The 27614-nt window shown below is 44.3% G+C and overlaps 1 protein-coding gene across 1 annotated transcript in view; it reads left to right on the top strand.

Annotated features, from left to right (window-relative positions):
- Positions 1 to 24951, top strand: part of LOC143286998 (plastin-1-like) — a 66817-nt gene extending 41866 nt beyond the window's left edge. The window contains exons 3-13 of the mRNA XM_076594999.1: positions 3726 to 3967; positions 4853 to 4948; positions 6327 to 6534; positions 8558 to 8743; positions 9530 to 9604; positions 12514 to 12724; positions 13946 to 14122; positions 15510 to 15620; positions 16479 to 16588; positions 20033 to 20170; positions 23054 to 24951. Coding sequence (XP_076451114.1) covers positions 3726 to 3967; positions 4853 to 4948; positions 6327 to 6534; positions 8558 to 8743; positions 9530 to 9604; positions 12514 to 12724; positions 13946 to 14122; positions 15510 to 15620; positions 16479 to 16588; positions 20033 to 20170; positions 23054 to 23239 — 1740 coding nt within the window. The 3' untranslated portion in view covers positions 23240 to 24951. The remainder of the gene's footprint in view (positions 1 to 3725; positions 3968 to 4852; positions 4949 to 6326; positions 6535 to 8557; positions 8744 to 9529; positions 9605 to 12513; positions 12725 to 13945; positions 14123 to 15509; positions 15621 to 16478; positions 16589 to 20032; positions 20171 to 23053) is intronic.
- The last annotated feature ends 2663 nt before the right edge of the window (positions 24952 to 27614 follow it).

Here is a 27614-nt window from a genome sequence, read left to right as displayed (position 1 = left end):
ACAAAAAAAACCCCTATATATTCATTTAAATTTTTATTTTATTTTGTTTAATCAATTAATTAATGAATTTATTTATTCATTTATTTTTTTTATTTATCAATTTAATATATTTACTTATTTATTTGTTTGTTTATTTTCTTTTCTCAAGGCCTGACTAAGCGCGTTGGGTTACGCTACTGGTCAGGCATCTAGCTTGGCAGATGTGGTGTAGCGTATATGGATTTGTCCGAACGCGGTGATGCCTCGTAAAGTTACTGATACTAATACACACACATATATGTATGTGGGTTTGTTTTTGTTTGTTTGAGGGTGTGGGTGAGAGTAGCTAGTTTATTTGTATGAGAGAAATTGGGTGATTTGGAGTGGGGGAATGGGGAGGTATGTGGGGGGGGGGGGGTGGGGGGGGGGGGAAGGGGGAGGGAGGGGAAGGTGGGAATGTAGTGGGGGGGGGAGAAGGAGGGAGGGGAAGGTGGGAATGTAGTGGGGGGGGGGGGGTGGTGGAGAAGAGGCTGCACCACATGCCCCATACACAATATGTAAAAACTGCTCGGTAAGCACTTATCCAGGTTCGGCATAATTGACATAGCATGCATATTCAGCAGCTATTGTAACTCATGAATGATTTATTTCATCATGCACCCACACCCAGTCTTCCCCCTTCCCTCTGTTCTTCACATATCAGTGAGTCATCACCCACACCCAGTCTTTCCCCTTCCCTCTGTTCTTCACATATCAGTGAGTCATCACCCACTCCCAGTCTTTCCCTTCCCTCTGTTCTACACACATCAGTGAGTCATCACCCACACCCAGTCTTTTCCCTCCCTCTGTTCTTCACATATCAGTGAGTCATCACCCACACCCAGTGTTTCCCCTTCCCTCTGTTCTTCACATATCAGTGAGTCATCACCCACACCCAGTCTTTCCCCCTCCCTCTGTTCTTCACATATCAGTGAGTCATCACACACCCAGTCTTTCCCTTCCCTCTGTTCTTCACATATCAGTGAGTCATCACCCACACCCAGTCTTTCCCTCCCTCTGTTCTTCACATATCAGTGAGTCATCACCCACCCACACCCAGTCTTTCCCTTTCCCTCTGTTCTTCACATATCAGTGAGTCATCACCCACACCCAGTCTTTTCCCTTCCCTCTGTTCTTCACATATCAGTGAGTCATCACCCACACCCAGTCTTTTCCCTTCCCTCTGTTCTTCACATATCAGTGAGTCATCACACACCCAGTCTTTCCCTTTCCCTCTGTTCTTCACATATCAGTGAGTCATCACCCACCCACACCCAGTCTTTTCCCTTCCCTCTGTTCTTCACATATCAGTGAGTCATCACCCACCCACACCCAGTCTTTCCCTTTCCCTCTGTTCTTCACATATCAGTGAGTCATCACCCACACCCAGTCTTTCCCCTTCCCTCTGTTCTTCACATATCAGTGAGTCATCACCCACACCCAGTCTTTCCCCTTCCCTCTGTTCTTCACATATCAGTGAGTCATCACCCACACCCAGTCTTTCCCCTTCCCTCTGTTCTTCACATATCAGTGAGTCATCACCCACACCCAGTCTTTCCCTCGCTCTGTTCTTCACATATCAGTGAGTCATCACCCACCCACACCCAGTCTTTCCCCTTCCTTCTGTTCTTCACATATCAGTGAGTCATCACACACCCACACCCAGTCTTTCCCTTCCCTCTGTTCTTCACATATCAGTGAGTCATCACCCACACCCAGTCTTTTCCTTCCCTCTGTTCTTCACATATCAGTGAGTCATCAGCCACCCACACCCAGTCTTTCCCTTCCCTCTGTTCTTCACATATCAGTGAGTCATCACCCACCCACACCCAGTCTTTCCCTTCCCTCTGTTCTTCACATATCAGTGAGTCATCACCCACCCACACCCAGTCTTTCCCTTCCCTCTGTTCTTCACATATCAGTGAGTCATCACCCACACCCAGTCTTTCCCCTTCCCTCTGTTCTTCACATATCAGTGAGTCATCACCCACCCACACCCAGTCTTCCCCTTCCCTCTGTTCTTCACATATCAGTGAGTCATCACCCACACCCAGTCTTTCCCTTCCCTCTGTTCTTCACATATCAGTGAGTCATCACACACACCCAGTCTTTCCCCTTCCCTCTGTTCTTCACATATCAGTGAGTCATCACACACACCCAGTATTTCCCTTCCCTCTGTTCTTCACATATCAGTGAGTCATCACCCACCCACACCCAGTCTTTCCCCTCCCTCTGTTCTTCACATATCAGTGAGTCATCACCCACAGACTTACAAATTTATAGAATTTTAAATCCATTTTTATAAGTCAGTGGTCATCAACACTCAAGAAACTCAAGATTCAGCTGATGATTATAAGTGAAGCTGACTTTCTGAGTTGAATTTTCTGCTTTTTTGTTGTTGTTGTTGTTGTTTTTTTTTTTTTACTGAGGAAAATACACACAAATGTGAATGGATAGAATTGATGATCATGAATGTAGGGTCATTTGAGTAAAGAAAAGAAGGAAAGTATGGAGAAAGAATAGAGAGATGAAAAGATATACTTTAAACTGCATCCATCATCAGTCGCATTTCTCAGGTTTTTCAATTGTTCAGGTTACATTGAGAATTATGATGTATGCGAGCTCTTTAAACAACAGCTTTAACTGTTTTTATAATTAAAAAAAAGTTTTATTCTTTTGTCAGTCAAAACTGTATGCCAGCTCTGTATTGTTTTAAGAACTGATTTTTTTTTTATCTTAATTTTTTTCCTCTTCTTGTCAATCACAGGGTGCTTCTGAAGTAATTGCTGATCTGGCAAATTAGCCATGGTGTAAGTGTAAGTGACTGAATCATCAATCATTCTAGATTGAGGCGGGCTGTTACTGTGGAAAATGTCAAGTATTTGGAAGATGATATCCAACTTGTATTGCACTGTAGATGTATTTCAAAGTTGTAAAATAGCTTCTTCATATTCCACATTTATTAAAGAATACAAGCTGTGGTACAGATTATTTCTGTGAAGTGATTCTGTGACATTTCAGTTTTTCCGTTACTGTTTATGAAACTAGTATGGCTCGTGCTTTAGTTTTGCAGATTCAGTAAATCATTGCCCAGCTTTTTGTTACTGTTTATGAAAATAGTTTTTACTTGTGCTTTTGATATTGCAAAATCTGAGAAACCATAGACAAGCTCTTTGTTAGTGCATATGGAAACCGTATTGCTATTGCTTTGACATGGCAGATTCAAGAAATCGTTGCCAAGCTTTTCTGTTTCACTGTTTACAGAAACTGTATTTCATGTATTTGTATTTGTATTTCTTTTTTTATCACAACAGATTTCTCTGTGTGAAATTCGGGCTGCTCTCACCAGGGAGAGCGCATCGCTATACTACAGCGCCACCCATTTTTTTGCATTTTTTTCCTGCGTGCAGTTTCATGTGTTTTTCCTATCGAAGTGGATTTTTTCTACAGAATTTTGCCAGGAACAACCCTTTTGTTGCCGTGGGTTCTTTTACGTGCGCTAAGTTCATGCTGCACATGGGACCTCGGTTTATCGTCTCATCCGAATGACTAGCGTCCAGACCACCACTCAAGGTCTGGTGGAGGGGGAGAAAATATCGACGGCTGAGCCATGATTCGAACCAGTGCGCTCAGATTCTCTCGCTTCCTAGGCGGACGCGTTACCTCTAGGCCATCACTCCACTTCATGTGCTCTGTAACAAATGCAGGTACGAGAACTGGTGGCCAAGTATGACTCGCGGGACTGTGATGGGAAGCTGGACATGGAGGAATTCAAGAACTTGTACGCCAACGAGAAGGCGAAGCGAGACATCGGCCACACGTTCAAGAAGGCGGTGTCGACACGTCAAGGGGTGGCGACGATGGGAGGGACGTCGTACGCGTCATCAGAGGGGACCACCCACACCGTGAAGGCCGGCGAGCAGAAGGCCTTTGCCGAATGGATCAACAGGTCAGTGTGCTGTGCGCTACACTACACGCAGACGTGCAAGAGACAGACACGGAGGATGCCTGCAATTAATGCTTGTACACGCACGAGCGCAAACAGGCACACAGATATGCACATGCACACGTTGACATGTGTGGACATACAAGTTTTCACTTGCACACACATACATGCCGTGCATGCAGTTATGCATGCATAGATGCACACACACACACACACACACACACACACACACACACACACACACCCCGCACCCCCCCACCCCCCTGCGGTACACACACACATACACTGAAGCAGACAAAGGCATAGAAAGGCACCAAGAGTTTTTCTTTCACAGCTAAACTTCCATATAGCACAGCACAGCACAGCACAGCACAGCACAGCACAATACATTCCAATCAAATACTGTATGACAGTGCTACGATGCAATAAACACAGGACAAGACAATACAAGACGATACAATACCGTACAGTACAGCACTATAATGCAATACAATGCAGTACAATGCAATACAATACCACATGGTAAGTCAAAGCAATACAGCACAACACAGCGCAACACAGAACAGCACGATACAACATGACACAACGCATTGCAATACAACCCAACGCAACGCAACGCAACGCAACACAGTGCAACGCAACGCAACACAATGCAACACAGTGCAACGCAACGCAACACAATGCAACACAGTGCAACGCAACACAATGCAACACAGTGCAACGCAACGCAACACAATGCAACACAGTGCAACGCAACGCAACACAATGCAACACAGTGCAACGCAACGCAACACAGTGCAACGCAGCGCAACACAACACCTTGCACTGTTCAGTTTAGGGGCGTCCTTGGTGTGTCATTACAGTGTGTGCCTGGTGTTCTGTTAACAGACACTTGATGGATGACCCAGACTGCAAAGGTCTTCTGCCTCTGGACAATGATGGTATCGAGCTGTTCAAGAAAATGGCTGATGGCATTCTGCTCTGGTGAGTTCTATGGCCGGCCGTCTTTTTCTCAAAATTCTTTTTTTTTTGTTTTGTTTTTGTTTTATGCCGCACCATCATCTGCACCATTTCAGTGGCTTCACTCCCGACACTGCTCAAACACAGTCCACACCGAGGTTTGTCTGTCACAGTCCACATGGAACTGTCGATTTTACTTTAGGTTGCTGGAGGGCCACACACCAGAGAAGACACTGCGCTGCTGCTGCTGTGTCACTTCCGTGGTGTTCGGCAGTGCCTCTTCTGATTTAACATACAAAGGACACCATCTACTACTGTATTAGGCCCTGTACTGACAACATTAAATTAGTTGTGGGGCCAGAATGAGTGAGCCCCCCCCACACACCCCCAGTGGGAGAGGGGGCTAGTGGGGGTGGGCATGTGTGTGTGTGTGTTTGTCTGTGCCTGGCTGAATTTCATGGGAAACAAATGATGATCGCCTAAAGGCAGCTTTCAGTTAACTCTACCCACGTAGGAAGCCTTTGTGCAAATGACTCCATGTACTTAGAGCTACTGACCAAGGATAGGCACCATTCAAGCATCATAATGATAATAATAATTATGTCTGATTTTCATGGTCGACTTGGACCATTAGAATGGCAGAGGAGTCAGCTGTGCTGTCCTGACTAGTTGGGGTACATTTTGATCATAGTGGAGGGTGTGCTGTCCATTTTAAATCCCCATTCTATTGGCCAGGGGGGCTTCAGGACAGTCATTGTAGGGGATGGTCCCCAAAGGACGACTGGCCCCCAAGCCGTGCAGTCTTGCCTCCTTGCTTGAGAGTCATTCTTTCACAGAATACAAATCCTGTAAATGAATCCCCATTTCAGTGGAGAAACCATTGTTGATACAGCTCTCTGACGGGAGCAATAGCCGAGTGGTTAAAGCGTTGGACTGTCAATCTGAGGGTCCCGGGTTCGAATCATGGTGACGGCGCCTGGTGGGTGAAGGGTGGCGATCTCCCAGGTCAACATATGTGCAGACCTGCTAGTGCCTGAACCCCCTTCGTGTGTATATATGCAAGCAGAAGATCAAATATGCACATTAAAGATCCTGTAATCCTTGTCAGCGTTCGGTGGGTTATGGAAACAAGAACATACCCAGCATGCACACCCCAGAAAACAGAGTATGGCTGCCTACATGGCGGGGTAAAAACGGTCATACACGTAAAAGCCCACACTTGTGCATACGAGTGAAAGTGGGAGTTGCAGCCCACGAACGCACAAGAAGAAGAAGAAGAAGAAGAAGAAGATACAGCTCTCACTTTGCTGTTGGCCCAACTGAAAGCTTATGATGTCAGTCTCCAATCTAAGCCAAGCATTGATCCCTGACAGTAACAATAGTCTGTCTGTGTGTTGTGCAGCAAGCTGATCAACCACTCGGTGCCGGACACGATTGACGAGCGCACCATCAACAAGACGAACATGAGCTTGTACCGGCGCCACGAGAACCTGACCCTGGCGGTGAACTCGGCAGGGTCCATCGGCTGCACCACAGTCAACATCGGCCCTGAGGATCTGGCTGCCGGCAGGCCACACCTTGTGCTGGGTCTTCTCTGGCAGATCATCCGGGTCAGTAAAACTGAAGCATGCAAGTGCAGAGGTGCCAAATGTGATTTCGCCGTATTTTGTTACTCTCGATCTCAGTGGACTGCAATACTATACAATACAATACAATACAATACAGTACAATTCAATACAGGACAGGACAGGACAGGACAGGACAATACAATACAGTACAATACAATACAATACAATACAATACAATACAGGACAGGACAGGACAGCACAGCACAGCACAGCACAGCACAGCACAGCACAGCACAATACAATACAATACAATACAATACAATACAATACAATACAATACAATACAGGACAGGACAGCACAATACAATACAATAGCCTTGACAAGTACCAGTTTGTATGTGTATGTAGGTGTTTGATTGTATGCATGATTTGTACATGGGTGCGCATTAGTGTGTGTCAGTTTGTGTGTATGTGTGTGTTTGTCTGTGTGTGCATGCGTTCGAGCATGTGATGTGTGAAGTGTGTGTGTGTGTGTGATTGTGTGTGTACATGTTTCTTTCTTTAATGTCTTGTCACTAAAAGTGATTATAGAATGTTCATGTGTGTGTGCATTTGCATGTGTGTGTGTGTATGTGTGCATGTGTGTGTATGCATGTGTATGCTTGTTTGTGTGTGTTGTGCATGTGACTGACTCTGTATGTGCGTGTGTGGTTGTGTGAGTGTATTTGTGTGTGTGTTAATGTGTGTTTGTGTGTGTGTGTGTGTGTGTGTGCATGTGTGTGTATTGTGCTTGTGATTGACAGTGTGTTTGTTTATGTGTGTTTGTGTGTGTGTGTGTTAATGTGTGTGTGTGTGTGTTAATTTATGTGTGTGTGTTGTGTATATGATAAACTGTGTGTGTGTGTATGCGTTGTATTACGCTGCTGGTCAGGCGTCTGCTCAGTAGACGAGGTGTAGCATATATATAGAATTGTCTGAATGCAGTGACATCTCCTTGAGCAACTGCACTGAACTGCAATGAACTGAAGACAGGTCCTTTGAACGCCGTCAGATGTAAGAGCATAGCTTCGCCGGACACCACATTGAAAAAAGAGTGCGTGTTACTGTAAGATCAAGGGAAACAGGGCGAAGAACGGTTCAAAAAGAGGTGGACGAGCTATACCTAGGTGGGAGCTCAGGGACAAAGCATCTGAGACATTTCTAACATAATTTTGAATGAGTCTTAGATTCATCTTACAATGACCTATTTGGGGGGAAAAAAGAAACTATTCACGTTTCCTTCTATGTGCATGTTTTCTTCATTATCTTTGTGTGTTGTTGTTGTCTTCAGTTTAACGTCTTTCCACTTGAAGTGATATTAGACGGAAAAAAAACAACACCAAAAAAAAACGTGGGGGTAGGGGTTGTGGGAGGGGGAGGGGTAAAAGTGTGTGTATATGTGGAGGGTGAATAAGAAGAGACAACGCCAGGGAAAATGGAAACGTTATAAACACCAATATCAAACAATTATGACAAATGTCCTATTGGACTATGCAGCAAACCTTCTGCAACAGCAGATAACATATTGGAATTGTTAATAACACATTCAAAAGAAGTTTTGGTGAAGTCTGGTAAAAAACATTTTAGATTCTGACATTCAAATATTATATGGTTGCTAGATATATGTTCTCCACATATGCATCTAACATCTTTGCTGAACTTAGTTATAAAAGCGTTCAGTTTTATCCTATTTGATAATGTATGGATCTGCCTTAATCTTATTGAATTACTGTATGTAAAAAAAACAAAAAAAAAAAACCTGTGGGGGTAGGGGTTGTGGGAGGGGGTTGGGGGGGGGGGGGGAAAGTGTGTGTATGTGTGGAGGGTGAATAGGGAGAGACAACGCTAGGGAAAATGGAAACGTTATAAACGCCAATATCAAACAATTATAACAAATGTCCTATTGGACTACGCAGCAAACCTTCTGCAACAGCAAATAACATATTGGAATTGTTAATAACATTCTTTGTGTGTGTGTGTGTGTGTGTGTGTGTGTGTGTGTGTGTGTGTGTGTGTGTGTGAGCAGATAGGACTGCTGAGCGACATCAACCTGGCTCACCATCCAGGCCTGGTGAACCTTCTCCTGGATGGAGAGACCATCGAGGATTTGATCCGCCTGTCCCCGGAACAGATCCTGCTGCGGTGGGTCAACTACCACCTGGCCCGTGCCGGCACTGACCGCCAGATCAGCAACTTTGGTGACGACATCAAGGTACAGGGTTTGACTGGACTGTAAATGTTGGGCCAGTGAGGAGGAGAATACTGCTTATGCATACTGAAGATTACACCGCCTGTACTTTGTTGTTTTGAGTGTACTGTACTTTGGGCCTGTAAGGAAAATCACCTCTTATGCATACAGAAGATAACGCTAACTGTACTTTGTTGTTTTGAGTGTACTGTACTTTGAGCCTGTAAGGAAAATCACCTCTTATGCATACAGAAGATAACACTGTCTCTACTTTGTCGTTTTGAGTGAGTGTACTCATTGTTGGCTTTGTAAGGAAAAGGTATGTGCAGGAGGTCAATTGCAGGCAGAGAAACTGTGTGGTGTTAGCGACCAGCCTTTGGGTATATCGTTAACTTACAGTTCGACTCATGAAGATGTATTTCATTGTATTGTGTATTTGATTATTTATACTTGATAATTCATTGACTTATGGGAGAGACTGCCATTCTTGGGATAAAGACGCCTGTCAAGCCAGGACTAACCTCTGTGCCAGAAACATCACCCAGGACACGACTCTATAGTCTGCTGAGACTGAAGGGTGCCAGCTACTTCTGCATTGACTTAAAATTACATTTTTACAAATTTAGATATTGACTTTTTTTGTTGTTTTATTTATTAACAAAATTACACACTGAATTATTATTATTAGTAGATAATTATTTATCTATATATTTATTTCATTATTATATAATCATTGATTAATTTATTCATTAGTATTATTATTGTTTTTTTTTTTACAAATGTACACATTGATTCAACCTTTGTGTGCAGGACTCAGAGGCGTACATTTACCTGCTGAAGCAGATTGCTCCCCCTGATCGTAACGTCACCATGTCTGCTCTCACTGTGAGTCAGGGAAAGGGGGTTGTGGACTTGTTGACTCATTCATACATCGGGTGGGGTGGGGGTGGCGTAAGGGGGGGGGGGGGGGGGGGTTCTACAGGTTTTAATACTTTTGAGTATCAAGCGTACTTTATGCTCAGTTACCAACTATTTGCTGAGAGATGTTTTGGTCACGGAGATTAATAATTTAAAAAAAAAAAAAAAAAATTATAGCATGCAAGCTACTAGAAGAAAGCATACATCACCTGTACTTTTATGACAGAAAGTTGAACGCACTATCCAGCTGTGACAATTTCACATGAATGTAATGATTTTGTTATTGAAAAATTTCTATAATGCATGGACAAAAATTTCTGCCCCGAGACACTTTTTTTTTTTTTTTTTCACACTGGAAGTGGACGGAAATTTCCGTCCTGGGGGCACTCGAGGGGTCACAAAATGTTTAAACGTTTGTGAAGTAACCATTTGTAAAATAAATGACATGAATGCTTGAAGTCCTTAAAAGTCTTTTAAAAAAATGATCCAGTTTTGTGAAATTTTTGTTTTAAGTTTGGCTGTAACAACAAGAACAGTGGAATGATATTGTTTCTTTCATTGATTGATAAAGCACAGCAGGAAAATGTTCCACCTAAAATTGGAAAAAAACCCACAAAACCAAAAAAAACCCGAAAGGATCTTTCTGATATCAAAGTTTTCATGTGTGTAATGGAGAATGTGTTTCATTCAAGAGGCATAATCCTGCAGTCAGAATGCCATGCATTTCATCCAGATTACCAGCATAATGATGTGTTTGAAATTTGGCTTTATGGAGGGATTTTAAAGATTAAACATTTTTTTTAAGTTTCAATATATTGTAATTAAAACCCTGTATGAATGTCATTGATGTTCACTGGGTGGTTCACATGCTGTGCAGACTACTATGTGCAATGTGCAGGATGAATGTGCAATACAGTATGTGCAATGTTAATGTTCATGTCTTTTATTTAAACATATTTGTATGTATAATTACGATGTCACTATTATTAATTAGAATGTTTTAAAGCAAATATAGGAAATGCTTTTATTTTGGAAAACTTATATGTTTATTGCTCCAGTTTAACCAAGTAATTGTCTGGCTGTCTAGTTGTGTTTTGCTGCATCAAATGCAGTTTGTGTGTGTGTGTGTGTGTGTGTGTGTGAGATATATGATAGTCAGTCGTGTTCGACTATGACCATCAGAATAGCAGAGGAGGCAACTGCTGTTCCAACTATTTGGGCTAGAATTTGATTATAGTCGAGAGTGTCTTGCCCAAGTACATCCCCACTCTCTCGGCCAGGAGGGTTTTAGGACAGTCGGCGTTGGGATGGCTCCCAAAGGCCAACTAGCCCACAAGGCTGCAGCACTAAGAGCCAGTGCAATTTTGCCTCCAAGTTTGAGAGTCATAGTCCTTCACAAAAAGACTAAGCTGTAAATGGTTTCCCGATTGACTAGAGAAACCATTGATAATACAGCTCTCACTTTGCTGTTGGCCCAAATGTAAACTTATGTCAATCTGTGATATAAGCCGAGTGTTGGGCAAATGTGAGATAATGAGGTTATTATTTTATTGTCTTGTCTTATCTTACTTTATCTGATCTTACATTGTGTTGTGTTTGTTTACCTGACTGATGACTGAGTTATCAGGCGAGCTTCAAGGGGTGTTTGTTTGTTTTTAAACTTTAGATTTTGTATTTGTGACCTTGAGTATTTTTGTTGTTTATTTCTGTTGTTGTTGTTTTTTTTGTTTTTTTTCACCTTTGCATTGCTATGTCCCATCATCCTGTGTGTCCAGTTTTCTAGGTCAGATCAGTGGCTTTGTTTTAGTTAATTAGTCAGTTAATTAGTTGCTAAAATATTTGGTATATTACCGCTTCCCTCCCTCTTTTTGTATGGATGCATGCATGCAGTGGAGTGACGGCCTGGAGGTAATGCGTCTGCCTAGGAAGCTAGAGAATCTGAGCGCGCTGGTTCGAATCACGGCTCAGCCGCCGATATTTTCTTCCCCTCCACTAGACCTTGATTGGTGGTCTGCACACTAGTCATTCGGATGAGACGATAAACCAAGATTCCGTGTGCAACACGCACTTAGCGCATGTAAAAGAACCCACGGCAACAAAAGGGTTGTTCCTGGCAAAATTCTGTAGAAAAATCCACTTTGATAGGAAAAACAAATAAAAAACTTGCACGCAGGCAAAAAATACAAAAAAATGGGTTGCGCTGTAGTGTAGCGATGCGCTCTCCCTGGGGAGAGCAGCCTGAATTTCACACAGAGAAATCTGTTGTGATAAAAAGAAATGCAAATACAAATACAAATGTATGTATGTTTGTATTGTACATACGAGTTTGTATGTGCATATGATTGTTTATTGTGCATGGTTGTGAGTTGTTGACTGAGCGTGTGTCGCACATGTGTCTGTGTGGATTGTAAAGTGGTTGGTGCAGTGAGGAAAAGCGCTGATGAATGTCGAGTTGTTATCATTGTTATTATAATGACGGGCGCAATAGCCGAGTGGCTAAAGCGTTGGACTGTCAATCTGAGGGTCCCGGATTCGAATCACGGTGACGGTGCCTGGTGGGTAAAGGGTGGAGATTTTTACGATCTTCCAGGTCAACATATGTGCAGACCTGCGAGTGCCTGAACCTCCCTTCGTGTGTATATGCAAGCAGAAGATCAAATACGCACGTTAAAGATCCTGTAATCCATGTCAGCGCTCGGTGGGTTATGGAAACAAGAACATACCCAGCATGCACACCCCCGAAAACGGAGTATGGCTGCCTACATGGCGGGGTAAAAACAGCCATACACGTAAAAGCCCACTCGTGTGCATACGAGTGAACGCAGAAGAAGAAGAAGAAGAAGTTATTATCATTTTGCCTCCCCCTTTTCGCCCAGGTGCCGGACCTCCACCAGAGGGCGGAGTGCATGCTGCAGGAGGCGGAAAAGCTGGAGTGTCGCAGCTTTGTGGGCCCGGCGGACGTGGTGTCCGGGAACCAGAAGCTGAACCTGGCCTTCGTGGCCAACCTGTTCAACAACTTCCCCGCCCTGGACACGCCCCAGGTGGAGGTGGAGGACATGGTCAAGGAGGAGTCGAGGGAGGAGAAGAGTGAGTGTGTGGGTGGTGGGTGTTGGGTGGGGTGGGGGCTGTAGGGGTAAGGGGTGGGGTTAGGGGGGTTTGAGGGGTGGTGGGAAGGGAGAAGAGTGAGTGGGGCGTTGGGGGATTGGTGGGGGGGGGGGAAGAGGGAGGAGAAGAGTGTGTGTGGGTGTTGGGTGGGGTGGGGGCTGTAGGAGGGGTTGGGGGGGGTGTAGGGGGGTTTAAGGGGTGATGGGAAGGGAGAAGAGTGAGTGGGGCGTTGGGGGATGGGTGGGGGGAAGAGGGAGAAGAGTGAGTGTGTTGGGTGGGGTGGGGTCTGTAGGGGTGAGGTTAGGGGGTGGTGTAGGGGGGTTTAAGGGGTGATGGGAAGGGAGAAGAGTGAGTGGGGCGTTGGGGGATGGGTGGGGGGAAGAGGGAGAAGAGTGAGTGTGTTGGGTGGGGTGGGGGCTGTAGGGGTGGGGTTAGGGGGTGGTGTAGGGGGGTTTAAGGGGTGATGGGAAGGGAGAGGAAGAGTGAGTGGGGGTTGTGGGGGGGGGGGGAGAGGGAGGAGAAGAGTGAGTGTGTGTGTGTTGGGTGGGGTGGGGGCTGTAGGGGTGAGGTTAGGGGGGGGTGTAGGGGGGTTTGGAGGGGGGGGGGAGAGGGAGGAGAGTGAGTGGGGCGTTGGGGGGCGGGGGGGGGGGGGAGAGGGAGGAGAAAAGTGAGTGCGTGTGGGGTGGGGTGGGGGCTGGGGTTGGAGGGCAGGGAAGAGAAGAGTAAGGGCAGGGGGGAGGTATGACGGGGGAGAGGGAGGAAAAGAGTGAGAAACAGTGAGTGGGGAGGGGGATAGTCTGTGGGGGAGGTGGGGGGGTGGGGGGGAGGGGAACAGTGAGTGGGGAGGGGGATAGTCTGTGGGGGAGGTGGGGGGCGGGGGAGGAAGGGAAACAGTGAGTGGGGAGGGGGATAGTCTGTGGGGGAGGTGGGGGGCGGGGGAGGAAGGGAAACAGTGAGTGGGGAGGGGGATAGTCTGTGGGGGAGGTGGGGGGCGGGGGAGGAAGGGAAACAGTGAGTGGGGAGGGGGATAGTCTGTGGGGGAGGTGGGGGAGGAGGCAGCTGCTGGGCTAAGTAGAAAAAAAGATATAAAAAAAACAACAAAAAAACTGAATAATTCCAGTTTTTTTCCTTCAACAATTTATTAAGGGTGGTCCCCGATGCATGTTGACATGATGAAACAAAACAAATGACGGTTTCTTTCAGCGTACCGCAACTGGATGAACAGTCTGGGCGTGAGCCCCTACGTGCACCACCTGTTCAGCGACCTGTACGATGGACTGGTCATCTTCCAGCTGTACGACTTCATCCAGCCCGGCCTGGTCGACTGGAACAAGGTGAAGAGGAAGTTCAACAAGATGAGGGCACGCTTCGAGAAGATCGGTGAGTGACAGCATGACGGGCGCAATAGCCGAGTGGTTAAAGTGTTGGACTGTCAATCTGAGGGTCCCGGGTTCGAATCTCAGTGACAGCGCCTGGTGGGTTGAAGGGTGGAGATTTTTACGATCTCCCAGGTCAACATATGTGCAGACCTGCTAGTGCCTGACCCCCCTTCGTGTGTATACACAAGCAGAAGATCAAATACGCATGTTAAAGATCCTGTAATCCATGTCAGCGTTCGGTGGGTTATGGAAACAAGAACATACCCAGCATGCACACTCCCGAAAACGGAGTATGGCTGCCTACATGGCGGAGTAAAAACGGTCATACACGTAAACGCGCACTCGTGTACATACGGGTGAAGGTGGGGGTTGCAACCCACGAACGCAGAAGAAGAAGAAGGAGACAGAAGGTTTTTTTTGGGGGGGGGTGAGGATTAAGGAGACTGAGACGTTTTAAGATAATAAGTGACAATCGGAGGAAGAAAAGACTGAGACTTAATGCTGCTTTTTCGCATGTATGTTGACCTGGGAGATGGGAAAAAATCTCCACCCTTTACCCACCAGACGCCGTGTCCAAGATTCGAACCGGGGACCCTCAGTTTGAAAGTCCAACGCTTTAAATCGCTCAGCTATTGCACCTGTCTGTTCACGTTTTAATTTCGTTGTATGATTCATTTGATGTTATTTCATTATCCTCCATGCTCCATTAGGGGTCAAAGGATGAAATTTTATTTTATTTTAAAAAAAATTAACAGTTGTGTTTTGATTTGGCGAAGAGGTTGTATTTACACAGGTTGGTGCTGCTTTTTTTTTTTCCTTGTACGCATGTGCGTGTGTCTGAGGCAATTGTATGTTTTGTTGTGTTTTTTGGGTTTTTTTACTTGTTTTTATCATGTGATAAAGCTTTGTTTGTCAGATTTCAGTTGCGGCTTTAACTTGCAATTGTTTTGTGTTTTATTTTGTTGCATTCTGGGGAAAAATATTTCAGTTTAGCACCACTATGGTAGTGTGGGGAGATTATGTGTTTGTATGTATGTATGTATGTATCCTTAGGTCCTTTTGTGGATTGAGGCCTTAACTCTCTCCATACGAACGGCGAAAGAGACAACGTTAACAGCGTTTCACCCCAATTACCACCATCAAAATATTGCAAGCGGAAGACTCTTTTACTGAAGAGGTGAATGTTGACAAAGAATACCACAATTCTGACAACGGAAGCTAAAGGTTGGGTCATTCAGACACCCACTGGACATCCGAGGGGTCTGTGTAGAGGAGAAGAGAGGACTGGCCGTACTGAGTGAGTTAATCTGAATAAACCATCATAGTTTCGTTAAAAAAAAAAAAGAAAAAAAAAAGGATGAAATATTCTTGATTCTTGTGTGTTTCAGAGAACTGCAACTATGCTGTGGAGCTGGGACCGAAGGTTGAACTGGTGAAGGTCAAACTGGTGGGCATCGGGGGTCAGGACATCTTTGACGGATCCCCCGTCCTCACTCTGGGTCAGTGACAGCACTGCTGACGTCTTTGCAACGCTCGGCTAACTCGTTTCCTGTGCCTGTGTGTGTGTGTGTGTGTTGTGTGTTTGTGTGTGTGTGTGTGTTTGTGTGTGTGTGTGTGTGTGTGTGTGTGTGGTGTGTGTGTTTGTGTGTGTGGTGTGTGTGTGTGTGTGTTGTGTTGTGTGTGTGTGGTGTGTGTGTTTGTGTGTGTGTGTGTGTGTGTGTGTGTGTGTGGTCGTGTTATTTTGTGAGGTGTAGTGTATGATGTGGTGTGTAGTTTTGTAGTGTGTGTATGTGTGTGTGTGTGTGTGTTGTGTGTGTGTGTGTGTGTGTGTGTGTTGAGTGTGTGTGTGTTGTGTGTGTGTGTGCATGTGTGGTTGTGTTGTTTTGTGTGGTGTAGTGTATGATGTAGTGTGTGTGTGTGTGTGTGTGTGTGTGTGTGTGTCTCCAAGTTTGTTTATAGCTATATTCACTGTTTATTGGGTATTATCACATCGCCTTTATGAAACATGGTAATGTGTGTGCATGTGTGTATATGAGTGTGTATGAGTGGTATTGTGTGTGCATGTGTGTATATGAGTGTGTATGAGTGGTAATGTGTGTGCATGTGTGTATATGAGTGTGTATGTGTGCGATAATGATGATTTTCCCACGTCAATGTCAGTGTTCTGTGACTTGATGTCATGTGATGTGATTTGACATGATGTGACATGACGTGTGATATGGTATGACACGTGACATGACGTGATGTGACATGACATGTGATATGGTATGACACATGACATGACGTGACATGTGACATGACGTGTGATATGGTATGACACGTGACATGACATGACATGACATGTCGTCACTGTGCAGGGTTGGTGTGGCAGCTGATGAGGGCCTACACCCTGGCCATTCTGTCCAAGATCACAGAGAACAACAAACCCATTCAGGATTCAGAGATCATCGCCTGGGTCAACTCCAAGGTGGGTGCCAAAGGCTTTGTGTCTGCCTTGATGTTTGGCTGGTTTTTTGGTGTGTTTTTTTTTGTTTCTGTTTTTGAGGGTACTTTTTGTTTACATTTTACACAAACTTAGGACATATGGTCTCACAGCCTGATCAGCACATTAGGTTATGCAAAGGTCTGCATCTGCCCCTCACTGACCTCCCTTCTTCATTCTTCCCCTGCAGGTATGTTGTAGTGTGCAGGTATGTTGTAGTGTGCAGGTATGTTATATTGTAGTGTGCAGGTATGTTGTGGTGTGCAGGTATGTTGTAGTGTGCAGGTATGTTATGTTGTAGTGTGCAGGTATGTTGTATTGTGCAGGTATGTTATGTTGTAGTGTGCAGGTATGTTGTAGTGTGCAGGTATGTTGTAGGTATGTTGTATTGTGCATGTATGTTGTAGTGTGTAGGTATGTTGTAGTGTGCAGGTATGTTGTAGTGTGCAGGTATGTTATGTTGTAGTGTGCAGGTATGTTGTAGTGTGCAGGTATGTTGTAGTGTGTATTGATCTGTCCGCACGCTCTGACACCTCCCTGAAACAGAAACTGATGTGGTTTGCTTTAAGCCCATTCTACAAAACACTCAGCAGAGTGTATGAGCAATGGTTTTTTCCACTGCAGTGGGAATTCATTTGCAGATTAGTGTTTTGTGAGGGGCTGCGGCTCTCAGAACTGGAGGCAAGATTCTAACTGGCTGTTGATGCTGCAGCGTTGGGTGGGAGCTGGTTGGGAGCTGGTTGGCCTTTGGGAACCATCCCAGCCCTCACTGTCCCAAATCCCTCTTGGCTGAAAGAGTGGGGATGTAACTTGGGCAAGGCACATCATCATCATCATCCGTAGAGTGTCCACAAACAACAGGCTGATTATCCTGACACTTTTATGGGGGGGGAGAGGGGGGCATGGGGGGGGGGGGGTTATGCACAAAAACAAACAAACAAAACACACCACTGAAAAAAAAAAAAGCCCACACCACTGGTGGAGTTTACGAGCTCCCAACATGAACACGCCAGGGGACGCAGCTCCAACCACAGCCTCGGTCAAAGTATCGTTCCACTCAGAGATGGTTCGCTATAATCAAATTGAAGCCCAGATAGTCAGGACAGTAGTCGCCCCCTATGCTGTTCCGATGGTCATCGTTGGCCACAGCTATCTTACACTGTGATTTGGTTTTACCCATTCAGGACACTGCTGCCTCTATCAGTCAGGTCAGCAGTACTCCTAGCCTGAGGCTGCCTGGAAAAACTGGTTTGAAGATAGGTAGTGGGACAAAAACCACTACTGTTATTTTATCTGGAGACAGATTTGCTTAAAAAAATACAAATGGCATGAAGATAGATTGATCATGCTTTAGATTTGTCACTTTCTGAAGACGGGCGCAATAGCTGAGTGGTTAAAGCGTTGAACTGTCAATCTGAGGGTCCCGGGTTCGAATCACGGTGATGGCCCCAGGTGGGTAAAGGGTGGAGATTTTTCCGATCTCCCAGGTCAACATATGTGCAGACCTGCTAGTGCCTGAACCCCCTTCGTGTGTATGTGCAAGCAGAAGATCAAATACGCACGTTAAAGATCCTGTAATCCATGTCAGCGTTCGGTGGGTTATGGAAACAAGAACATACCCAGCATGCACACCCCCGAAAACGGAGTATGGCTGCCTACATGGCGGGGTAAAAACGGTCATACACGTAAAAGCCCACTCTTGTGCATATGAGTGAACGCAGAAGAAGAAGAAGTCACTTTCTGAATTAGAACTGGAACTTTGTCATTTTTCTGTACCAGTTTTTGTCATTTGGGTTAAAATAAGAATCCTTTGGGTCCTTGCCACTCTTGCGGTCCATGAAAAATTCTAGGACTTCCTCCAAGATACACCTATGATTTTTCAACTTTTGCAGTGTTACATTTCAAACAAAGAGGGCTAAGCCACGAACATAAGAATCTATATCAAATAAAAAATATCACATAAAAGAAAAAATCAAATCAAATGAGAAACAGAAGACCGGTGAAAGAAAGTAAAGTGTGAAATATGGTATGGATTAAGAAAACTGGGATATGGACGAGGTTTGGAGTTTGCTGTTACAAATATGTCCGGAAGTCGGCACTGACTCTCTGCTGTTATGAGTTATTTTGGAACATACCGGCAATGAGATGATTCTGTTGATCCTTGATGACCTGGACAGGAAGGGGGTGAGGGTAGGAGTGGGCTGGGGAGGGAGGGAGGGAGGGAAGAGTGTCAGCAGTTAATGGTAAAGCTTGAAGAAATTCTGCTGGTTAATATCTTCTCACACACACCAGTGACTGTTGACATCTCGTTAAAGTATTGATTTTCACATTTGAGTGTTATCTTGAAAAGGAAAGAAAAAAAAACAACATAAAAGGTCAGAGAGGAGGGGTGGGTGAGATGTATTGTCAGTATGTGTGAATGCATTGGGATGTTTATTTGTGCACTGACAGCTTTTATAATGAGTCATAATGGCTGCCGGAAAAAGAGGGCGCTAGCCAGCGGGACAAAGGGGAGGTTACCTACTTCCGGGAGGTTATCGGCTGTAGTTTCGTATTCTCCGCATAGGCGGATAGTAGTTTGCACAGGACAGGAATGTCAGACCCCTGCCGGAGTCTGCACTAGTTGGGTTACGGTAAGTATGTTATTTTGAGGCGTTTGATTGGCTGAGAGCGGACCGGGGCAAGACGGCTCGTCTTTTCACTGTTAGCCGCACGAAATTTGGCCAAGCAGAGCAAACCGATAGGCCTAGTTTGCATCAGTTTGACATGGTAAGTATATGTGACACCAAACATGGAGTATAATACAAACTCCTCCTTTTTATGCCATGTTTTTCTGTAAAACTTGATCATGTAATGCGATTTGAGCAGCAGTTGTCAGGGAATTGTGCAATATAAAAAAAGCATTGCATTATTATCATTAAGTGGGACAGATCAATTGTACGATGTCAGAGTACGACAGAAAGCCTTGTGTATTTCAAGCGACAGCAGCCATACTCTGGCAAATTATTATTGAATGTGTGTGACTATGCTTATTGTTTGTGGAACCCACTTTAAGTCAACATTCAAGCGTTTATGACTTCTGTATACTTTGTATGTCTGTTGGGATTATTGCATGTGTGTGACTGTGATTATTGTATGTGGAACCCACTGTAAGTTGACATTCAAGCTTTTATGATGTCTTATATATCTTGTATGTCTACTGTGATTATTGCAGTGTGTGACTGTGATTACTGTATGTGGGAATTTTTTTTAAGTCGGTGTTCACGCTTTTATGTCTCCTGTGTAATACAGGGAATGACCCTGTGAATTTCCTGTATTGTTTATATGCTTTGCACCACAAGTTAATTTCTCTTTGGAGGTAAGAAAGTGTAGTGTATTGTGGGATCAAAAAGATGACCGTTGGAAATGTTTGTGCTGCCTGGTGCACAGCTGAAGAAGGAAGACCGCATCTCCGGCTTCAATGACTCGAAGCTGAAGGACGGGGTGATCGTGGGCAGAGTGATCGATTCCATCAAGGTGGGCATCGTCAACTGGGACAACATCAGCGCTGACGCCCACTCTGATAAGGTTAGGCGGAGAGAGGTTTCGTTTGTTGTTGTTGGTGGTGGTGGTGTTGGTGTTGGTGTTGGTGTTTGGTGTTGGGTGTTGGGTGTGTGTGTGTGTGTGTGTGTGTTTGTGTGTGTGTTTGTGTGTTGGGGGGTGTGTGTGTGTTGGGGGGTGTGTGTGTGTCTGTGTGTGCTTGCGCATGCTACAATACCTTACTCCACCATTTAGTGATAGTGATGATGATAATGATAAGAATAATGATAGTAATAACAACAACAGTAACGACAACAATAACAATAATGATAATGATGATAATTATGATAATAATGGTCATGATGATGATGATAATGCTAAAAAATACTACTACTATTACTACTGCTAATGATAATAGTGGGGAGGAGGAGGAGGATGTATGTATTTTATATGCTGTCTTCATGTTGGTGGCATTTTGTACATGTATATTTTGTCTTTTGTCCACTTGTATTGAAATCAAAAAGAATATATTATCAGAAAAAAGAAAAGGAAAAAGAAAAGCCATTTCAGTGTACAGAGATCAATTTCTGACACAGTAAAATGACTACCATGCCACACACATTGTCGCCATGCATTGTTTGCCACATTTCCCTTCTGTTTTGTTTTTTCCATATGCCATGGTTTTTTTTTCTTTCTTTTAAAAAAAGTTAAAACATTTTTATTTTGACAAACATCAGCGAATTCAGAATAATGCTGACAGACTCATTTGCAGAGGTTCAAAATTTGACCACGCTTCTCCTCTCCTTGAATCTCACCCGAGTCTGCCTGTTTCCGGTCAGATAGACCAGCTATCCACTGTCACTTTTTCTGCAGCCAATAGCTCTGGACCAGAGTATCTTTCCGAACTCCTCCTCCATGTAAATACTACTACTACTACACTGCTAATAATGGCATTTATATAGCGCTGAATCTTGTGCAGAGAAAAATCAAAGCGCCTTTCGCACCAGTCATTCACACGCATGCATAACTCTAAAACTGTAGAAAACTAAAGATAAGGAAGCGCAGGCAAGGGAGGCTAATTTGGGAAGAGGTGGGTTTTAAGGGCAGACTTGAAAGAGCTGAGTGTGGAGACTTGACGAAGCGAAAGAGGAAGTTCATTCCAATCGCAAGGTCCGGAGACAGAGAAAGAACAGCGGCTAACAGTCGAGTGTTTGAATCTGGGTATGTGTAAACATAGTGGATCCAAAGCTGATCGTAGTGAGCGAGATGGAGTGTAGAGATGAAGGCAGCCGCAGAGATAGGAAGGGGCAGTTTTGTGAACGCATCTATAACATAGAGTGCTGATCTTGTATTTTATTCGGTGTGAGACAGGGAGCCAGTGGAGATGTTGCAAAAGAGGAGTGATGTGCTCAGATCTTTTCTTTCTGAGGACGAGTCGGGCAGCAGAGTTTTGTATACTCCATCTTGCCAGCTCCACTCTTCTTCTTTTGGGACTTGACTTCTCAGGATACCTTGTGTCAGAACTGAGACCTGTTTCGACAACGATCTTTTTTTCTTTTCAAGCCCCAAAGACATATCACGGACACCCTGACAACCTCAGACATTCTGACTGCTTCACCTCTTTTAAATCTGGCCTCTTCTTCTTCTTCTTTGTTTGTGGGCTGCAACTCCCACGTTCACTCGTATGCACACAAGTGGGCTTTTACGTGTATGACCATTTTTACCCCGCCATATAGGCAGCCATACTCCGCTTTCGGGGGTGTGCATGCTGGGAATGTTCTTGTTTCCATAACCCACCGAACGCTGACATGGATTACAGGATCTTTAACGTGCGTATTTGATCTTCTGCTTGCATATACACACGAAGGGGGTTCAGGCACTAGCAGGTCTGCACATATGTTGACCTGGGAGATGGTAAAAATCTCCACCCTTTACCCACCAGGCGCCGTCACCATGATTCGAACCCGTGACCCTCAGATTGAAAGTCCAACGCTTTAACCACTCATCTATTGCACCTGTCAATCTGGCCTCAAATCACACCTCTTCTCTCAGCAATGAGTTTTGTTGTTGGGTGTCCTTGCAGACAGTATGCACTTCTTTATATGTGGTACACTTGACTATGTGTGCATACCTATGTATGTTCACACATGTATGCATGTATGTGCAAGTGTGTGTGTGTGTGTGTGTGTGTGCGTGTGTGTGTGTGTGTGTGTGGTGAAGCAGGCAGGTTTTTATATGTGTATGTTTGAACGTGTGCTTGTATGTATGTGTGCATTGTCTTTACGCATGCCTAGGCTTGCTAGGTATATTTTGGCGTGTATATGCAACTTTGGTGTAATGTGTTATGTATGATATCATGTGCTTTGTAAAGCAGTTTTCTGGACAAATCTCTACATATAAAAGTATCCACTGTTGTTGGTTGTTATTGCTTGTGGTTGTTGTTGTTCATATTAGCATTGTTATTATGATTAAGGTCATTGTTGTTATCATTATTTTCATTTGTAGTAGTAGTATTAGTAGCATTATCATCATTAGTGGAGTGTTGGCCTAGAGGTAAGGCATCTGCTGAGGAAGTGAGAGAATCTGAGCGCACTGGTTCGAATCCCATAGCCGCCAGTATTTTTTCCCCTTGAGTGGTGGCCTGGACGCTAGTCATTCGGATGACCTGTGTGCAGCATGCACTTTGCACACGTAAAAGAACCCATGGCAAAAAAAAAGGGTTGTCCCTGGCAAAATTCTGTAGAAAAATCCACTTTGATTGGAAAACAAAATTGCAGAAAGAAACCGTAAGAAAAGATGGGTGGCGCTCTCAGTGTTGCGACGAGATCTCCCAGGGTAGAGCAGCCAAAAATTCCCACAGAGAAATCTGTTGTGACAAAGAAGAGTAATGCAGTACAGTGCAGTACAATCAAATCTTGTCTCATGTCCCAGGAATTGCTGACCAACGCCCGCTATGTGTTGGGCCTGGCCCGCAAGATTGGGGCGGGAGTGTACGCCCTGCCTGAGGACATAGTGGAGGTGAAGCCCAAGATGCTGCTCACCATCTTCGCCTGCCTCATGGTGCGAGACCTGTCCGCACGCAACATCACCAAGGGCACCGACGCCAACAGCCACTAACTGACATCCCTGCATGCATGATGATGATATATGATCATCCCCCCTCGCCCCCCCCTCGGTGAATGTGAATGTGATGAACAAGAATCAGTCAGTCATCAAGGAAATACATAGATGAAGTGTTAGTAGCAACTAAAAAAAGGCAAGCTTGTGGAGAGGGAGAAAAAAAAAAAAGAAGAGAGAGATGTCTGTTTGCTGCGTCCATTGCAACGACTGACGTTTTGCTGTGCAGCTCACAGCGACGTTTAATTGAAAGACTTTTTTTTTTCTTTTCTTTTTTCTTTTTTTTTTGTGAGAGAAGAGTTCAGGGAACATGTATGTGAGTTAGAAGCACGTTGGTGTCTGTTGAAAGGTGAAAAGTAGCCAAGGTTGAAACTAGTTTGAGGGTTAGGTTTGCATGGCGGTGATCATGACAAGAGTTTGTGTGAATACTTGACAGGAGTTTGAAGGCATTGGAAGCACTTGAAGGCGAAATCCTTGACGACTGGGGTTGGTTGGTTGGGGGTTGAGGGCAGGGGAGAGGGGGGGAGGGCAAGGTGTGTGGGTGTGGGGGGATCTTGTTCAAGACAGTTTTATTCACAACGCAGCAGCTAAGTCATGAATAAGGATCAGGAAAAGTCTGCCCTGTTCCAAAACTGGTCAAGTCTTTGCAACACACCTGGCTCACCAGCATTCACCGTACCATCCTTATTCTCCACCCTCCCCTCCCCCCACCTCCTTAACCCCCCTCCTCCCCCTGCCCTCCAGTACTTCTTTCTGTTCCACTCTGTGCACCCACCTCCTTCCTACCTCTCCTCCCCCCCCCCCCCTCCCGCTCTCACACTTCCTGCTTGAGCTTAACACCCTCCACTCTCATCCCTAACCCCCCCTCCCTTCCCCCACCCCACCCTCCCCCCCACACACATACACGCATAATCAATTTATGAGTTCCTTTTGTTTGTTGTTGGGTTTGTTTTTTTTCAGTCTTGACTGTCAAGCGCAGGCAGAATTAGAAAAAAAAAGAATCTATGTTATTGTGTATACCGCTTTGCTTTAGGAACAGTATGCGGCTTGCTGAGCGTCTTCCAAGGAGCGATGAGCTGTTATGAAAATTGTTTGTCTGGGTGGGTTAGCCAGCCGTTGCTTTGCTTCGGGGTGGAAAGTCCAAGTGGTCACACTTTGCTCTGGGGAAAGAGGGGAGGGAGGAAGGTTTGAGGTTCCCCCACCCCCCTCCGCCTTCCCAGGATTTCAGATTTGATTTCCTTTCACCCCTTTCTGGTGTGTGAGAGGATTACAAGCAAAAGAACAAAGTGAACGTAAAGAAACTAATAGCTTAACTGTATAAAGAACATTATTTTTTTAAAAAAGACACCCGTGTAGAAGATGCAGTTCAGTTGTTTTTATGTTTATTTGGTTCTTTTGTTTGTATTCCTCCCTTGTTCACCAGTTCCCTGCCCCTGGCCCCAGTGTGACTTTGTCATGTGCTGAACGCTGTTTCTGTGAACGCTGTTTCTGTGAATGCTGGTTCTGTTTTCTTTGTTAAATCTGAGAGCAGTAGAGTTCATGGCCCTGGGAAGTGTCCTTCAAGTGTCTCTATATTAGGATATTGCACAATTTTAAACTTCTCATGTCAACGCAGCAGGATCAAATCTGCAAACACCCTCTGGCAGTGTCCTAGTTTAATTTGAGGTTGTTGGGTGCTTTTTTTTTTTTTTTTTTTTTTTTTTTTTTCAGAACATCTGATCCATTAAAAAATAATGACTGTGGCTTTTTTGTACCCATAAGGAAGCTTGAGGAGAGAAACACAAGAACACGCACGCTCACATGACTTTCTTCTCTGTTGTAAGTGGAACATGAGGAAATACACGCTCCAACTGCTGAATAACCAAACGTGTACAGAATGTCTCTGATGTCAACGCTGTTACGTTTTTATGCATGGATGGAAGGTGGTGTGATGGGTGTGAAGTATAACATTCACCGTCACTAAAAGTAGTCTGTGATTAGCAAAACTAGTGCCTATTCATTGTGTGTTTTTTTGGGGGGGAATCATCATTAGTTTCCATGTTTTTTGTTATCCATGATTTTTCTTGTTATTTCTTGTTGATGTCAATCATGTCATTGGTTTTCTTATATTCCCAATCACATTGTTATTATTTGGACCGAGTTGGTTCTTCTTTCATTAACCTTTAAAAAAAATTTTTTTCAATGAAAATATACAAGCTGTTGCTTTACAATCAGTTTTGCTTGGAATATATGTCAGCAGTTCATGAACTAGCCTAGTCTCTCTGCCTGATGAACACACAGTTTGTTGGATGTGTATGTTCCATCTTTTTTCTTTCTGTTTTTCTTTTTTTTTTGGTCTCCCCTAATGCAGATGATTGTGGTAAAAGGTTGTTTTGATCTTGTACACATTGAGGTCTGTGTCCACATTGTTCTCATGATGACCACTTCAGTCATAGACCGTCATGTGATCTTTGTTGGTTTTTTTTTTTTTTATGAATGAAACCCTCGACCCCCAGAGTCAAGAACAAGATAAGAAAAGAGCAGGCATATATGAGGCACAAGCCAAGAGTTTGCCTGCGTCCGTTTGGTCATCCATCAAATGATTGTTTGGATTATAACCTCAAAGTCTTTTGGCAGTGATACCGTTTGGTCATCCATCAAATGATTGTTTTGATTATAACCTCAAAATATCTTGTACATTTTGTTCTGACCAAAGCTCAGCACATCAGTGTTGGACAGATAAGATAAGATAAGATAAGATAAGAATAACTTTATTATCTCCAACTGGAGAAATTTGGTCAGGTGCATTATCACAAATAGACAAGTAAACAACATGGGGACCATAACTGTAAAAGCAAACAACAGCCCCTACAAATATTACGAAGATACAAATGTAAAAAATATCACATACATCGTTTCATACATATATCCACACACTGCAGGTAATAACTAGTATTCTTAATGTAAAAACAGAAAGAATTAAGAAACATTATTTGAATATAATTATAAACATAGCCTACTATACTGCACATTGATTATAATAGACAGATAAGATAAGAATAAAGATGAATTGCGGAAAACCTCAACCAGATAATCAGCACACACCCGCACCCCCCCACCCCACCCCCACCCCACACACGCGGATAACTTGATTAAACAAGAATAATAAACATATGTTCTCAAATAAAAGCATTTCACTTATTCGCTTTTAAAAACATTGCAATTAATTATTACATCGTAATTGAGGAGCGTTGACCTGAACAAGGCCTGGCTTTGTGCACCAGGGCAGGAACACGCAAGTAGTCTGAGCGGCACTAAGCTTGCCTAGTGTTAAGATTCCTGACTCTACCCTGATTCCTTACATTCAGGAATGTTCTAAACACAAAGCAAACATAACGCTGCAGATATGGCTGGCTGAGGCATCCTGGCACTGATTCTGAAACAAAACGTCGCATTGTTAGTTAGGATTTCACCCCGCTACCCTCCTTTATCATGAAGATATTCCAGATAGGATCATGTCACTGGATTGTTGTCCAGAGATAGGAGCATGTCACTGGATTGTTGTCCAGAGATAGGAGCATGTCACTGGATTGTTGTCCAGAGATAGCAGCATGTCACTGGATTGTTGTCCAGAGATAGGATCATGTCACTGGATTGTTGTCCAGAGATAGCAGCATGTCACTGGATTGTTGTCCAGAGATAGGAGCATGTCACTGGATTGTTGTTCAGAGATAGGAGCATGTCACTGGATTGTTGTCCAGAGATAGGATCATGTCACTGGATTGTTGTCCAGAGATAGGATCATGTCACTGGATTGTTGTCCAGAGATAGCAGCATGTCACTGGATTGTTGTCCAGAGATAGGAGCATGTCACTGGATTGTTGTCCAGAGAAAGGATCATGTCACTGGATTGTTGTCCAGAGATAGGAGCATGTCACTGGATTGTTGTCCAGAGAAAGGATCATGTCACTGGATTGTTGTCCAGAGATAGGAGCATGTCACTGGATTGTTGTCCAGAGATAGGATCATGTCACTGGATTGTTGTCCAGAGATAGGATCATGTCACTGGATTGTTGTCCAGATAGGATCATGTCACTGGATTGTTGTCCAGAGATAGGATCATGTCACTGGATTGTTGTCCAGAGATAGGATCATGTCACTGGATTGTTGTCCAGAGATAGGATCATGTCACTGGATTGTTGTCCAGAGATAGGAGCATGTTATTGGATTGTTCTCCAGAGATAGGATCATGTCACTGGATTGTTGTCCAGAGATAGGAGCATGTCACTGGATTGTTGTCCAGAGATAGGAGCATGTCACTGGATTGTTGTCCAGAGAAAGGATCATGTCACTGGATTGTTGTCCAGAGAAAGGATCATGTCACTGGATTGTTGTC

This window comes from Babylonia areolata, chromosome 10 (assembly GCF_041734735.1).
Source record: "Babylonia areolata isolate BAREFJ2019XMU chromosome 10, ASM4173473v1, whole genome shotgun sequence".
Lineage (NCBI taxonomy): Eukaryota > Metazoa > Mollusca > Gastropoda > Neogastropoda > Buccinidae > Babylonia > Babylonia areolata.
This window is presented reverse-complemented; position numbering and strand designations above follow the sequence as displayed.